At 38.6% G+C, this 15767-nt stretch overlaps 1 protein-coding gene across 1 annotated transcript; it reads left to right on the top strand.

Annotated features, from left to right (window-relative positions):
• The first annotated feature begins 3687 nt into the window (after positions 1 to 3687).
• Positions 3688 to 6538, top strand: MC4R (melanocortin 4 receptor). The gene has a single exon (XM_003204799.4). The coding sequence runs from the start codon at positions 4139 to 4141 to the stop codon at positions 5132 to 5134; it is 996 nt and encodes a 331-aa protein (XP_003204847.1). The 5' UTR covers positions 3688 to 4138; the 3' UTR covers positions 5135 to 6538.
• The last annotated feature ends 9229 nt before the right edge of the window (positions 6539 to 15767 follow it).

Below are 15767 nucleotides of genomic sequence, written 5' to 3'. Positions count from 1 at the left end.
GGGCATAAAACAAAATGAGAAATTGACAATTTCAGGATTATTTGCTGAACTGGATGAAGAGCAATGTTTAATTTATACTTAATCCTGCATGCTGGTCCATGGAGAGTTATTTGGAGACAGATACTAAAACTAAGCAGATTCTAGAGTTATTTATACAGAGTGCTTCTGATGAGTATGAGCAGAGAACCATTTGAATGTAAAAGCAAATAAGAGAAAATTGATTATTTGGGAGAGAGCGGTTGTGAGGGAAAAAGTTTGGTCAAGGATAGTGACTACTGCATTGACTATATATAAACGATCTCCATGATCAAAACAGTAATTGCCTAAAGCTGAAATGAGATCAGATTTAAATATTTAAGCACTCAAAGCCCCAGAACTCATGGAATTTTAATGGGAAATTTTCCACACACACATTCGCAGTATATTCAAGTAGGAAATGTTTTATTTGCCTGCAGAATATACATTTCGGTGCTTTTTGGTGACCAGATTGGCTAAATTGTTGTTTGAATTTATACAAACACAAAGAATAATAATTTATTTATTATAGTACCTTTTTTTTTCTTTCTCTCTTTTTCTGGATAGTAACATTGCACACAAACTTCTCAAGTTCTATGCTGCAGAACTAGTGACCTACCGTGCGAATTTTCTTTGCTGTATGCAACAGGCATCACTTTTATTACATCCAAAACCAGTATTAGTTCTCTGCATTTCTTGTGTTCTAGGATAGCATCTGAAGTTTGTGATAGCCTTTTTTGTATTGATACATTTTCACGCTTGTGTCAGACTCAATGGAAAATAATACTGTTTTGATAATCTACTTGCTTGGATCTTCCTTCTAATGAGCTTCTTACAATTTCTCCTCTGTTTCTATGGACAGACATGGAAATAGTAAATCTAATCTCTGTGCTTGAGCAACATACACATGGGATTCAAATATTCACAGGCCTTAAGCAGGAATGTGACTGTGCTAAATAACTCTGCCTTTCTTTTTCTTCTCCAGGCCAATGCAGCCTTATTCTGACTCATCTTCTCTTCCTGTATCTTCATTGGTATTTTATATACTTGATGGCTCCAGTGAAAGCTTTTTTCTGACTTTCAAAAGCAACTGTTATATTATCACTTGACATTTCAAAATGTTGTAAGCAGGAGATGATGGAAACCCTATCTGGAGAGTGGATGTTGGAGGATAGCTGGAAATGGAACATAGGACAAGGGTAAAATATGTAGGAAGAATTATTAAAATTGATATTTTGTAAGACTAGTTAAAATAATATCTTTTATCATATGATTCCTCATTATATTGAAAGGGAAGACTAGTATCAAATCTTCATTGAAGTTTCTTCTAAGCTCTGGAGCTTGTGTTAATACAGCTTAATACATACTTTATCAATTTTCTTCAGACACTGCAGTTTTCTTATGGTACTGAAAATCACTTACAATACATGCAAGAAATATTAGCTCAAGTTTGTTTTTTAAAATTTAAGAAACAGCTTTAGTATATTACCCCTGTTATCCATCATTAAAAAAATCTTACATATTAGTACACTTTCAGGCATGATAAAGTTCCTCTGTGCTATTTTAGAATTGTATGATTTCAGTTTTGTTAAGTGGGAGCCAGAGGCAGATATCCATCTTCTACCGTAGAAATATTTAAACATGCATCTTTTCTCATCTAAAGAAGTACTCATATGACACATTTTACCTTCTAGCCAGAGAAGGCTAATGATTTATCTTTACATTTACTCTCTGGCTATAGCTGGAGATGAAAACAGAGATAATGTGCAGAGAAAGGGAAAAGCCAGATGAGGGAAACAGAACAGAACAGAACTCCTGGAGGCAGCTTCTCTCTTCTCTTACCAGCCTCTACTCCTCTGGGTCCACCAAAGTAAGCCAAGGATAGAAGTCCCTGTGTTGTGTGCCATGCAAGGAGCAGTGGATGCTGAACAACTGCTTCCCTGATGTGCCTTGCAGTTGACACACTTCTGGCTGTCAGTGCAGAAAAATGCATTGTCTGGGAAGATGCTGCTCTCACACGTCAGTCTTCCTATAAATTGTCTCTGTTCTCCCAGTGTAGCTATGCCTTTAAGGGTTAGGTATACAAGTCCTATCTGTAGCAGGAGTTACAGCTACTTGCCCAGGAGCCAGTAGCTAGATAATGCATCTTTTTGAGTCCTGGTTGCAAGGATGTTGCTGGTGAATGATGATGAGGTTTCCTCTGCCTGAAGTTATTTTGTTTGAGTGTTTGGGTTTCAGCTCTGTGAAGTAATCTATCTGGGAGAAGGCCCACAAACAATTGGCTGAGGCTTTTCTTCTGATACAAATCTTCATAACCATTGAATTAAATCCAAATATGAAAGTAAAACTGTGCTTCATCCTGATGCTGGGATGTTGAGTACAGATAGATGTGCTTCCACAAGCATGCCATGTTCCTGTGTCTCTTTAGCTTTCATTTGGAAAATGGCTAATGCATGGAAGATGAAAAATATTTTGAGGAAAACGGATTCCTGCACCAGATACAGATGCTTCCATAGCCTTTCTCTTAGGCTACTGGAAATAATCATTCAAACCACATCACTGCAAAAATTACACTCAGGTGTAACAACTGACTCTCACATAGCTTTTGTAACTTAAAAATCCACCTATACTTTAGGCTTCTTTTCATATATTTGTTTTTTAGTCTTTAATTGCACTTCTTGAAACACTAAAACTACTTTTGCCTCTGTTTCTTTGTATTTATTTGACATTCTACTCCTTCTTCTCAAGGGCTTTCCTTATCAGGCAGCACTCAAGCTGACTTTCAGCTCATGTCAGGTAAACACAGGGACAGACATTTGGATGGATTTTACTAGATTTATTCATGATTTGGTGTCATTACTTGTGTCTCAGCCACATTTCCCACAGGCTACTACATTGTCTCCTGTTGCTTTCCTTCACCTGTTCTAGGCACTGTCCTTTTTTTTTTTTCCTGTGCAGCATCTTAATTCCTGATGGTGACAAGGCTTCAGGATTTAACTCTATTATATTTTCCCTCATGGAAATAAGATGATGAAGAAGAGTATTATATGGGATAAAATTATTTTCTTTAGGAAAATTTATTAAGCTACTTAAGTCTTTGGCCTCCTTATTTTTGGTCATTGAATGGTCTCCATTCCTTGAAAATTACAACCAGCTTAGCTAGTATTATAATGTAGCCTTACTACACTGTGTCTTGCAAGTGGAAAACTGAGGCATAGAAAAATTAACAATGTGTGGGAGGTCTGAAAGAAAGAAGCAGTAGGAGATAAATATTTTCTTGCTTCCTAGTCCCTTTTCTATTTTGCCCGATACACAAAGCAGAGCAGCTATATGCCACAGAAGAGGCAGATCACAGTCTGAAAATAAAAACCCACCAGTTCAGCTCAGGATATTCTGTAAGACTGGTAGTACGCTGCTATAACGTTGCTAATACAAAGTCACTGTTAATATATTATTCTGAAAATTAAAGAAGGAAGATAGATCTCTTGTAGCCCCTCTGCTTGCCTGTTGCTACTGGAAGCTCGTGCAGCATCCAAGTCTGCAGTACTGTGTGATGTTTCAGAGAGACTCAGAATTAGCAGCCCCTTGACTTTCTGCAGCGCCGAGTCCCATTGGCTGAAAGGCAAAGCAGAGGCGGAGAGTGCAGAGTTTTTTTCCTCTACACACCATAAAGCAGGCAGTCAGCATGCACTTCCTGACAGCGAGACTGGTGCTTGGAGTTTGAAATTAGTTTCTGCTCGGCAGCAGTCACCTAAGCCTTTTACATTTACCTCTCTCAATGGAAGGGTTAAAAAAAAAAAAAGACCTGCAGCATAATAGTGAACTAAGCAAGAAGTGAACTTAAGGGAGAATCGGATGCAAACTTCCATACTGTTGGGACTCAGTGATACAGATCACCGAGATGAAATGTGATGATGATCAGAATCTGCATCTGTGAGAGCGCAAACCAGCATCTCTGAGTTTGAAACCTTATTTTACAACAGCAAACTGCTCTGAACGACTGTCTGCCGCAGTGCTGCCTTATTTTTCTTTTCTTCCCAAACTGAAAAGCAAAAGGAGGATTTCAGAGGAATGCAAAAAGGACAGTTTTAAAAGCAGGAAGCTGAGAGGGTTTCTGCGTAAGATGAATTTCACCCAGCATCGTGGGACACTCCAGCCTCTCCATTTCTGGAACCACAGCAACGGACTGCACAGGGGTGCCAGCGAGCCCAGTGCAAAGGGCCACTCCTCGGGAGGCTGCTATGAACAACTCTTTGTATCCCCTGAAGTGTTTGTGACTCTGGGCATCATCAGCTTGCTGGAGAACGTCTTGGTCATTGTGGCAATAGCCAAGAACAAGAACCTCCATTCACCCATGTACTTCTTCATCTGTAGCTTGGCAGTGGCTGACATGCTAGTGAGTGTATCTAATGGATCAGAAACTATTGTCATCACGCTGCTAAACAATACAGATACAGATGCACAGAGCTTTACCATAAACATTGACAATGTCATTGACTCAGTGATTTGCAGTTCCCTGCTTGCATCAATTTGCAGTCTCCTCTCAATAGCAGTGGACAGGTATTTTACTATCTTTTATGCCCTCCAGTACCATAATATCATGACGGTCAAGCGCGTAGGGGTCATCATCACATGCATTTGGGCTGCTTGCACTGTCTCAGGCATTTTGTTCATTATTTACTCTGACAGTAGCGTTGTCATCATCTGCCTTATCAGCATGTTCTTCACCATGCTCATTCTCATGGCATCCCTTTATGTTCACATGTTCATGATGGCTCGGATGCACATCAAGAAGATAGCAGTTCTACCAGGGACTGGCCCCATTCGCCAGGGGGCCAACATGAAAGGGGCCATCACTCTCACTATACTCATTGGAGTTTTTGTTGTGTGCTGGGCCCCGTTTTTTCTGCACCTCATTTTCTACATCTCCTGCCCCTACAACCCTTACTGTGTTTGCTTCATGTCCCACTTTAACTTCTACCTTATCCTCATCATGTGCAATTCCATCATTGATCCACTTATCTATGCATTTCGGAGTCAGGAGCTCAGGAAAACATTCAAAGAAATTATATGCTGCTGTAGCTTGAGAGGGCTTTGTGATTTGCCTGGCAAGTATTAGACTGAAGTGGATATGTTACTGTGTATTCAGCATACAGCACGGTCTTCTAAGCCATTAGAATACTTTTTCGTGAGAACTTGGGTTACGTGTTTAAGAGCAAACACTTCTTTCTCTTTTCCTTCCCTCCCATCTTTGTATCCCATTTATGTGTAATTCATATTTCTGTATAGTGTTTGTGATGTCTATAGTTTGTAATTCATTTGGCTAGGAAGAGAAAAAAAGTAGCACTTCATAGCAGTTTGTAAATGAGTAAATAAATGTAATGCTGATTGTGAAATACTAACAAATATGAGCAGCTGTATGTTCCAACTGCTGACAAAATAAAAAACTTGCCTGAGTCACAGTGCATATTGGTTGATAATGTTCCTTATTCCGCTGAAGTAATTATAGCTATTCATTATGCTGTGTACAACTTAAAATAGAGCTTATGCTTCTCTATTAGTGGATTAGAGGTTCGCTAGAATTAAGAGGCAAATTTGTCACGAGAATTACTGGAATCAAAGGGTTGTGTTCATTTATTTTATATGCTTTTCCATGTACTCTAAAAGCAGCAACCCTGTTCTTTGTTACAGCTATTGCCTACAACAAGATTTTTTCAAATACTTGCTAGCCAGACAATTGAAAGCTTGCTTTATTTTGGTTTTCAATATGATGATTGCTGTGTGTTTGAAAGTACCTTTTCACAAAATTAAAATTGAATTTGAAATTGAAATTGAATGTTCCCTGGAGCACCAGTTAGCACTGGATAAATTTAATAAACTGAAATCCAGATAGATTGTCACACTCCGTTCCCTCATGAAGCAGGTGCAGTACTAACACTGACAGTGCTGGCACCTGTGTAAAGCTTTGCAGTGAGGTTCAGCTGATGATAATGAAGAAGGGATATCAGTCTTAACATTCAATTCTGATATTCTGTGGTGAACAAGGACTCTGTACTTCAGAAGAAAATACAACTTTCCTAGAACCAGCTGCTTTGTGTTCTGAAGCATTATTAGATGAGATCCACTGCCTGGATCCTTACAGAGGAATGAAAGCAGGAATCAACTTCTTGTGACCTCCTCAGGCACTACTGTGGACCATGTGATCTTGTCTGGGCAAGAAAGTTGGCAGTCTGACAAGTGTCTAGATCTATGCTTTGTATCTGGCAGCCCTGTGTGTTAGTGCTGCTTGAGGACAGTTCACCTTTTCAGACATCTGATTTAGATGTTTAATAAGCAGATCTCTGACTTTAGCACCTTGAAAATGTTTAAAGTGTAGATGGAAGTACAAAAGAGCCCATGGAAGACATCCTTTAACACCTGGACAACAACAGCTTCTATGTAAGAGCATAGGAAAATAAACTTATTTATTCTTGGTAAGTATAAAAATAGAGTGGTAACTGGAAAAGATCTGGAAAGTTTTGATATAGAAAGTAAAACTTTAATGTAAAGAATAATTTACATTTTAAGCCTGGGTGCTTGATTCCACCAAGGTAAATACTGAAATAGTGAGATGGAAGTTGTGATTCCTATTTCATTAGTTTAGCCCAAGACATTAGAGGCAGATGTTGATGTTACAGCAACAGAGGTTGAACTTTCCAACCATTCCATTGCATTTAGTTGATGTCTGACAGAATGGTGTCTGGTGCAGAAGTGCATATGAATCAAAGGGGTGAAACTGAATTTCTCTGTGAGGAAAAAAATTCACACGTTGATATTCATTGTTGCTTACTGAACATTTATGGAGACCAAATGATGAATGTGACAGAGGGAAGGAGGGTGGTGCGTTTCAGTAGTGGAAACAGCAATACAAAAGTGACGTGAAAGACAATCCACATTCCAGATGGCCATGCACAGCTGTCACACCACAAAATGAAGAGTGGCTCAATCAACTCATCTGCCCATATTGGCTAATGGTGGTGACTGTGTTGAAAAACTGTGTTTTGTAGCTGAGAATTTGCTCTATCAAATAGTGTTGCTGTGCTCTTTGTAACTATTGTAGTTTCCATGGAAATAAATAGGAGACATTACATTTGAAGTGACCTACATACATTAAAACTACCTTTTTTGGGGAGAGATGGGGGGGAGGAACTTGAAACTTGTCAGTAATATAGCTCTACCTGGTTCTACTTGCTAGGGAATAAAAGATATCAAAGTAGGAGGATTAATGCTCTGTGAGGGGGAATATGTGAATGTATTAAAATTAATAGGCAATCCAGAAATCTTCTGGAATTCTCTTGGACTTTATTAAAAGCATTTCCTTCTCCCAGAAGACATGATGCTAGCTATGCAGAAATGCTCCGGCAACAGTGCAAGAAATTTCTGCTGCCTATTTGAAAAATCTCCCTTGATCTTTGTTCTACCTTATACTCTTTAGTTATTTTAGGGCTGTAAATTATGATAGTTGGTGCCAGAGATTTGTTTTGTAGTCCATGGATGCATACACAGTTCAGCAGAAGGTGGAACAAGAGAAAGATGTTACTTTAGGTGCTAAAAAATTTACCTTGAAAGTCCCTCTTTCTCTCCTTATGAGGATTTGATACCTAATCTAAACAAATCTGAATGCTGAAGAGGCTATGCTTCTGTAAATTATTTCCTGAAATCTCAGTTGATTCTTAAAAAATAACAATTTTACTTCTTTTTGCAATGCAAAGAGTTGGGGGTTTTCACCAATGGTTTTCTTGTAGTGTCCAAATACCTTCTGCATCTCATCTTCATTTATTTGGACTAAGATAATTAAGAGAATTTTGACCCCTTTAATCTCTAAATCTCATTTAGAATTATATGTTTAAAAACTAGTTTATTGCAGAGTTTTATCAACTTTGAGACTGCTTGACATCTCTTCTGTCTTTGTTACATAAAGCTGAATGTATATACCTACTTTTTAATGGACTTTGATTTAATTAAAGACTTTTTCAGTTCATAGTATTATCTCTAGAGTGTAATGTATCGAAATTGCTGGCAAACCTGCTATATAGATAATTTTTCTATATTCAGAGTTTTTTCCTTTTAAGTAGCTGCATCAGTTTCTGTTTGCCTATAGATCTGGCAGCTATTCAGCAGGGAGTTACAGAAATTAGTTTTTCAAAAAGTAAATACATTAATCTACTTTCCTGGAGAGTGATGAAAGTGGAAGATGATTTTTCACATTCAATTTTCTGGAGCTTTGTCTTGCTATTTCAAAATGTTCTAAGAAAATTAATTTTCTTTCATTAAATATTTGGGATCCTAATCCCTTCAGCACTTCACAGTTTAGCTATGTTGGGTAACCATGAGACATTCCTCTGTGGCAAAGAAAAGGTTTTGTCTCCACTTTACAGGTGCAAATAGTTGTTTTCACTTCTGGAGAAGGGACTAATGTATTTTCCTCGCCTCCCGGAATGTAGTCTATTGCTGGAGACTGATGGTTGTGTTCTTTGTCCTTTCCCAATAAATGTCCATTACATACCACAAAAACTTTGAGTATTGAAGCAAATGACTTTCTATAAGTGGGACATTTCTTTAGCTTTGAAGAAGCTTTTCAGCAAAGCACATAACTCAAAGCACACCTAAGAGGCTGCAGTGTAGCGGATTTTGAATGGTGCTCTGACATCTCCTTTGCAATTGAACCATGCTGTCAGATAGAAGTAAGGAGAAATGCAGTTATGAGCTCGTGGGGTACTAAATGTGCAGCAACACCAACCTCTGCAGTCATACCCTTAATAAACATGTACTGTGCTTGTTATTCATGTAATTCTGTAGCGACTTTCTTGTTGTTAAGGCTAATCCTATTCCCCAACATGTTTATCTGGGGGTCCTTCTTTCTCAAGCTGAAATTCTGATGAATAAGGATTTTGGAGCTGATTTAATTGATAATACACTGTATTGCTTACTGCAATCTCAATCCCACCAGAAGGAACTCTCAGAAAACGTACCTTTAGGGATGAAATCTTAATTACTAGTCCAGAAATTACCTCAGATTTTAAATTAATATTCCAATACTTGAAATCACACCTTAAGTATTCTAAGGCTTTCTCTTTAGATGAAGTGCTTCTCTTGTTCATTAATTCTGTTGTCCTTGCTGGTTATTCATAGTTTTACCCACTCTATTTCTAGAAGAGAATTTCAAGTCGGAGGATTAAATGTCATTCTTTTTAAGTGTGTAATATAAACCTTTCACTGATTGTACTTTTCACCTCTTTGTTCTCTTGCAAACATTGTTCATTTGTTTCAGTGGCTTTCCTCCATGCTGGGTGTATTTTTGAATTTGTACAGAACTGGACTCTGTCTTCTCCAGGTTGGGTCAGCTTTGTCCAAATCTCCCATCTAGCTGCTCACTCACTCCCCAGCTCAGCAAGCAGAGGGGGAGAAAGCAAGAAGATCAGGAAGAAGAAAGCTTGTGGTGAAGGCAAAGACAGGATATCATTCAACATCTATCTTTGTAGCCAGGCAGCATTTTGTCCTTTCTTCCCCAGGTGCTCACCAAGGCGCTCTCCCATGGCTGCTGGTCCCAGTCATGGCCTGTGGTGGGGCAGCCCTGGCCTCTCCTCACACCAGCCCTACAGCACCCAGGGACGATGCCTGGCATCCTCACACTGAATGCAGCAGGGCACAATGCTGTAAGCAACATTTCAGGTGAAATCCTATTGCTCTTTACATTGATGTTTTGCTTCTGTTCCACAGAAGGCTTCTCACTTAAATTATTTGCTTCTTTCACAATCACAGTTTCGGAGTGGCTCAAACATTTCTTTTTTTCCTGTGATGAACTAATCAGTCTGAAACATTCCCCTCAGGTTCTTTCCTGCTGAAAAGCTTTCTCTGCAGAGCTTCAGATCCTGTCATTAGCCTCTGAATTAATGACTTTGAACACCGTACAGCTGAATCCCATCCTATTTCTATTATTTCAATCTTCTGAATGATCCGCTTTCCCTAACTGATTTTTAGATAGTATTTTCTGTGGAAATTGCAGCCAGCCTTTTACCACTGAGATGTGACCCTGGCACGTCTCTTTTGACACAGCGCTGTGGGACCCGCAGGGCAGGCTCAGGCTCCAGGCTCTGATGAGCAGGGACCCATTGTAAATCTTGCCTATATTGTGCCAAGTGTCAATAAAATGTAATTTACCTAGGTTTGCAGGTGGCAAAAAGAGAGCTGAAATTCATACATGTGTACAATATGAGATACTTAACTGCTTTTGAAATAAAAACTTTAGAGCTTATTAGAGCTTTTTTTCTTGTAAAAGGGAGCGGGTAAGCAAAGAAACAGAAGATGAATTCATTTGGAAGCCGTAGAGAATAAACAAAACACTTTATTTATGCAACAATCTGCAAAGAAAATACTTGCCATAACAATATTTTCTCTTGAGATAGCATCTCTGTGCAATTGTCCTGCGGTTTTTTCTCATGCTAGCACAGGTCATGTATAGTTCAACATTCAAGTCTCAAGGACATCATAAAGAACAAACAAATGTTAAGAGCAGGCTTTCTAATGTTCTTGTATTGAGTACATTGTGAAGGCTAATATATTATTAAAAAATACCTTGTTTTTCCCCTGAAAGAGGAGACAAAATAAGAGGTCTGAATTAGAAAAAAGTAAAAAGAAGAAAAATTATATTCCTATTACTGAATTAGTCACTTTCTACACTTTTCTTGACTGTTTTGAGGGAACCCAAAGCTTTCTGGAAAGGAAGAATTGTGAAGTTATCTGTCCATTTATATAACTACCCATGTATAAACCTGACCGAGTAGTGCATTAAAGCACTGAATGTCACAGAATCATGGAATGGCCAGGGTTAGAAGGGACCTCAAGGATCACGAATCTCAAACCCCTCTGCCACATGCAGAGCCACCAACCTCCCCATTTAATACTAGACCAGGCTGCCCAGGGCCCCATCCAATCTGGCCTTGAACATCTCTAGGGAGGGGGCATCCACAACCTTTCTGGGCGGCCTGTTCCAGCACCTCACCACTCTCTCTGTGAAGAACTTCCCCCTAATATCCAACCTAAATCTTCCCTCCCTCAACTTAAAACCATTTCCTCTTGTCCTGCTGTTATCTTTCAAAGAGTTGATTCCCCTGCTGTTTGTAGGCTCCCTTTAGGTACTGAAAGGCTGCCACGAGGTCACCCCACAGCCTTCTTTTCTTCATGCTGAACAAGCCCAGCTCCCTCTTCATAGAGGAGGTGCTCCAGTCCCTTACAGTCATTTTACAGTGTGCATAATGCATACTTTATTTTCTCATTATCTAGATACACGTCACAGTAAAATTGGAAATAAAACCCTGGCTCTGCGTGATGTCGACCTAAGCATATGCTTGTTTGTTAAAAAATAATCTTTACTTATTATCCTGAATTTTTTAATGGAGAGATGAGGTGGGTATTTTTACTTTCTTATATTTATTGCCCTTTGCTTCACTCATGGAAATATAATGCTCGTAAGTAACACAGACAATCTAATTTTCTCCTTGAAGACAAAAATTCTGGTTCCCAGTAAGGATTGCCTATAGGCCAAATAGGATGGTATTTCTTCCCATGCTGTATTAAAGGTATCCTTGTCTGTGAATTGTTATTCACAATACTTCAGGACTATTTATCACCTGTTCCTGCCATTTGCCTAAGGCAGAGAACTGAGACAGCAAATCTGTGAGGGGTCAGCTGAACTGAGAGATGATCCAGCTTCATTGCATTTCAAACAACTCCTCTTGAACGTGGAAGAGCTCCTGGTGACGCCAAGAATACAGTACCCAATAGACAGGTGATGAAGGAAATTTAACTATGAGTTTGGACTGCTTTTTTGGTTCTGGCTTCAAGCAGGAGGCTTTATCTACAGAGGCTTTATCTTCCATCATTCCTGTAGGAAACACCATTTTTCTCACTACCTTTGTGGAAAAGCTGCCGGTGTCCCAGGCTATTCCGTTCTGTGAAAGTAGCAGAGAACCCTCATCTGGCTCAGGAGAAAAGGACACGGATAAAAAATAAAAATCTAAGCAACCTAGCCTGACATTAATTAATTCAAGTTATATACTAGAGTGTGTTGCCCTCACAGGTCTTACTATGAACCAGGTTTCAACTATATCTTTATATTGATACTGACAGAGCTGTTGTTCCTCTCAGAGTTTGTTCAGTGGTAAAGTATCTAAAATATGCAGAAGTATGGCATTTTATACACTATATAATACATATTTTTTAACAAATTTTAGCTAAGTTTTCAGAAGGCATTAAATACCAGCCAGGCAAAATTTAATCTCTCTGGCTTTGGATAAACAAAAATCCTTTGTTGATCTGAAGAGCATGAATACTCAGATTTCCTTTAAAATTGTAATACTGTAGTCACTTTATGAAATCTCAGGCACCTCAGTCACATGTAGTATCTTAATTGTCAAATCCAGGATTATAAATGTTGCAACCGATACATTTCCTGCTTTGAAGATTCCTTTGATCTCGACTATTCCAGCTCTGAAAGATATGACTGACTGAACGAAACTGAAAAATGGTTATAATGCTTAAAATCATATGTGTTTAATGCACGTAGATACTGAAAAACAAGACCCTCTACATTAATAGAACTACCAGTTCATTTTTTTGTCTAATAACTGTTATTTCTTGATTGTCTGTGGGAGTAGTCAATGAGGTGAATAGCATGCCTTTTTTAATTAAATTTCTTCAGAAAGAGGCTTTTTTGAGGCAGAATGTAGGATTGTTATTTTAGTTTTAATGAAAAAACATCGATTTCTGAAGAACAGCTGATTTCTCAGACTGAAAAAAAAACAAATAGTTCATGGATCAATAATATATTTGAAAGCAAACAATTTGTTCTATTTTACTATAAAATCGATGGATATAACTTCTGAATCTTGTGCTGAACGTGAGTTCTGCTTTCTCATACTTTTTGAATACAATGACTAATGAGTTAACCTCATCCCTAACAATTTAAGAGTTTAAGTCTGTAAAAAGATGTATATCAAGGGAAGAATTGGTAAAGAACAAACTCTTTCTCCTCTCTTTTTTGGGTAGTTCTGTCTGTCACCACTAGCTTCTTCTGGAGTAAGCAATATTACCTGTAAGTCAGTAGATGCCCAAAGCATTGCTGTGGATTTCTTCCATTGCTGCCTTCACTCCAGCCACAGGTGCCTCTGCTCTTCTCTCTGGGCATCTTTGCTCCTGGCAAGAGCTCTCCTGGGCTGCCTGATTTCTGTCCTTTTGCCAGACCTCTTGAACTCCAGGCTTACCTCCTTCCTGCCCAGGGTGTATCCACATCACCTCTCTGACACTGACTTCTGACCCAAATTAGCTGTCATTTCCCAGTAAATAGTTCAGAACTACACTGGTCCTGTTTTATGTGCTGGAAATACTACAGCAGTTAGTTACACTTTCTTTTTTCTGTATTGTCTTTGGGCATTTGAGTTTGCAGCCACAGCAATACATTGGGAAGAGATACCAAATTTTTATATTCAAACACTGTCAGGATAGCCATCCATCACTGAATTAATTGTTTTCTTATTAATTTTGATGTTTAATCAATCACAGTGCTTGATCTTAAGTGCTATGCTCACCTCACCTGCCATTTCCATCCATCTTTTCTTAAACCTTGAAATTGCTATTCAGATGCTCAAGGGTTATTGTTTTAGTAACTCAGTGGAAAAGTTTACTTTATTCCAAACTCATCTTGGCTTTTAGCTGTCATTTAGAAGGATTGTCTGTGCTCAGGAAATCCCAAGGAGAAATGCTCAGGGAGATGAGTACTTCTCTGTGCATCTGGTTATACAAAGAAAAGCAATGTTTTGACTTTGTCTCCTGAGGTATAGCCTTCCCCTCCCTCACACAGCAGTGTTGCCAGTGAGTGCGTTGCCAGACACTGTGATGTATGGCTTCTGAGGGCCTCACTTTTTCTGAAAGCCACAGGAAGAAAAGATGAAACTCATTCACAGCCTTTCTTGTCTTTCTGTGTTGCAAGTAAGGAATGAATTTTCCTGTAGATATAATCATTAACTACATAGTAATTAAGAACGTATTTTAAATAGAGGAAATTCGAGACTGTATTTCTCGTAGTCTGATATTCAGCTTTCTTAACCTGAATGTTGCATTCATGATAATTACTTATCCTCTTTCCCCTAAAGAACATCACATAAACTTCCTGATTTGCTGTATCTGCAATCTAATGATGTGTCTTTGGCATCCTTCTCTTCTGTTGCAGTGCCTTTACTGATGTCAGGGAAATCTTGATGGTAAACATTAACTTTCTAATGATGACAACAGGAACTGGAAAGGACCCATTTGCATCTGCTTTTTCATTCTTAGTTTCTCATTTGAAGACATCAGACATCTCCTTGTCGTTCAGGTTTTAAAGCCTCTTTTTATAAATGAAGGTCAGCCTCAAAAAGATGAGGTGCAGCTTCGGGAAAAAATTAAAGCCCAACCAATACGCTAGTATTGTGATTTTGAATCTGACTTGGTATATGTTTCAAAAGAGAGAAACTGATTTTTTTCCCCAAATTAGATGCTGGAACTGAAGAATGCATGTTTGGCACTATTTGCTTTTTCTCTCTTTTTCCTTCAATCTCATAGGAAGGAAATATTTTAGAAATCTAATATATTTTTATGTTTGATTTTAACTGTAACATACGATGCACCTCTGAGGTAGCTGAATGTGAAGAATGTGGCTACTGAAGGTTGTCTAGTAAATTCACTTCAGTGCCTAACAAACAGGAGCAGAAACTATTCTTTGACCATGGGAATAGAAAGGTTTATTATTCATAAATTCCTTCCATTTAGCAGACTAACACATAGCATCTACTAAGAGAAAACAAGGAAGCAAATCCCATCTGCTAGGCATGCAGTTCCATGACAATTTTTTGCCACACATATTCAGGGTTTCAATTACTAAGAGGTACTAATGCCAGAGTAAGGAAAACATTTCTTGTATTTTATGCTAGGTGAAGAATTTAATTTGGTAATACTGAACAGCTGGACCTCCAAAAGGTTTCATTAAAAAGACAGTGTGTCCTTTGCTTCATATGCTTAATTTCTTAGGTGAAATCTCCAGACTCGTTCAACATTCAGGTTGCGCTCCCTTCTCTGAGCACTACTTCTTTCTGGAAGGGGAAGGTGTCCTCCTCCTCAGTAGGTAACCCTGCAAAGAGTGTTTGTCTCTGCTGTGTTTACTGACTCACAATGGAAAACTTCTCAAACGTGACTCTTTAAGTATTAGACATCACAGACATATGGTTTTCATGTCAAATGCTAATTTCTCCTTCAATTTTAACTCCACGGTTCATAAGAAATAAAGAGAAGTAGCAGCATCTCATAGGAAAGAGGCTGATTTTTAAGACCAGTTAAGACAGAAGATATGTGAAGATGCCTCCTCTTTTATATCTCAGTAGCGAAAGGAGTAGGCTAGCCTTAAAGCAATCCTTCTAGAAGAGACTGTGCAGTTCCTCCCAAAAATGTGCTGCTTTTAGCTATCTCAGCAGGCATCTCTAAGCAACAGAATGGAATTGCAGTTCCGTGGTTTAGGCAATGAACTGTTCTCACAGCTTCCTATCTCATGAAGTATAATACACATAGCATTTGTCTCTGAAATTGGGTAGGTTTATCAGCTCTTGAGGGGCCTTTCAGTAGTTCATCTACGTTGTTAAAATGCTTCAGAGGTCACATAGTGCTGTGGTATTACCCACCCAAAT

This window comes from Meleagris gallopavo, chromosome 3 (genome assembly GCF_000146605.3).
Source record: "Meleagris gallopavo isolate NT-WF06-2002-E0010 breed Aviagen turkey brand Nicholas breeding stock chromosome 3, Turkey_5.1, whole genome shotgun sequence".
NCBI lineage: Eukaryota > Metazoa > Chordata > Aves > Galliformes > Phasianidae > Meleagris > Meleagris gallopavo.
The sequence above is the reverse complement of the archived record's forward strand: the minus strand, read 5'-3'. Positions and strand labels throughout refer to the sequence as shown.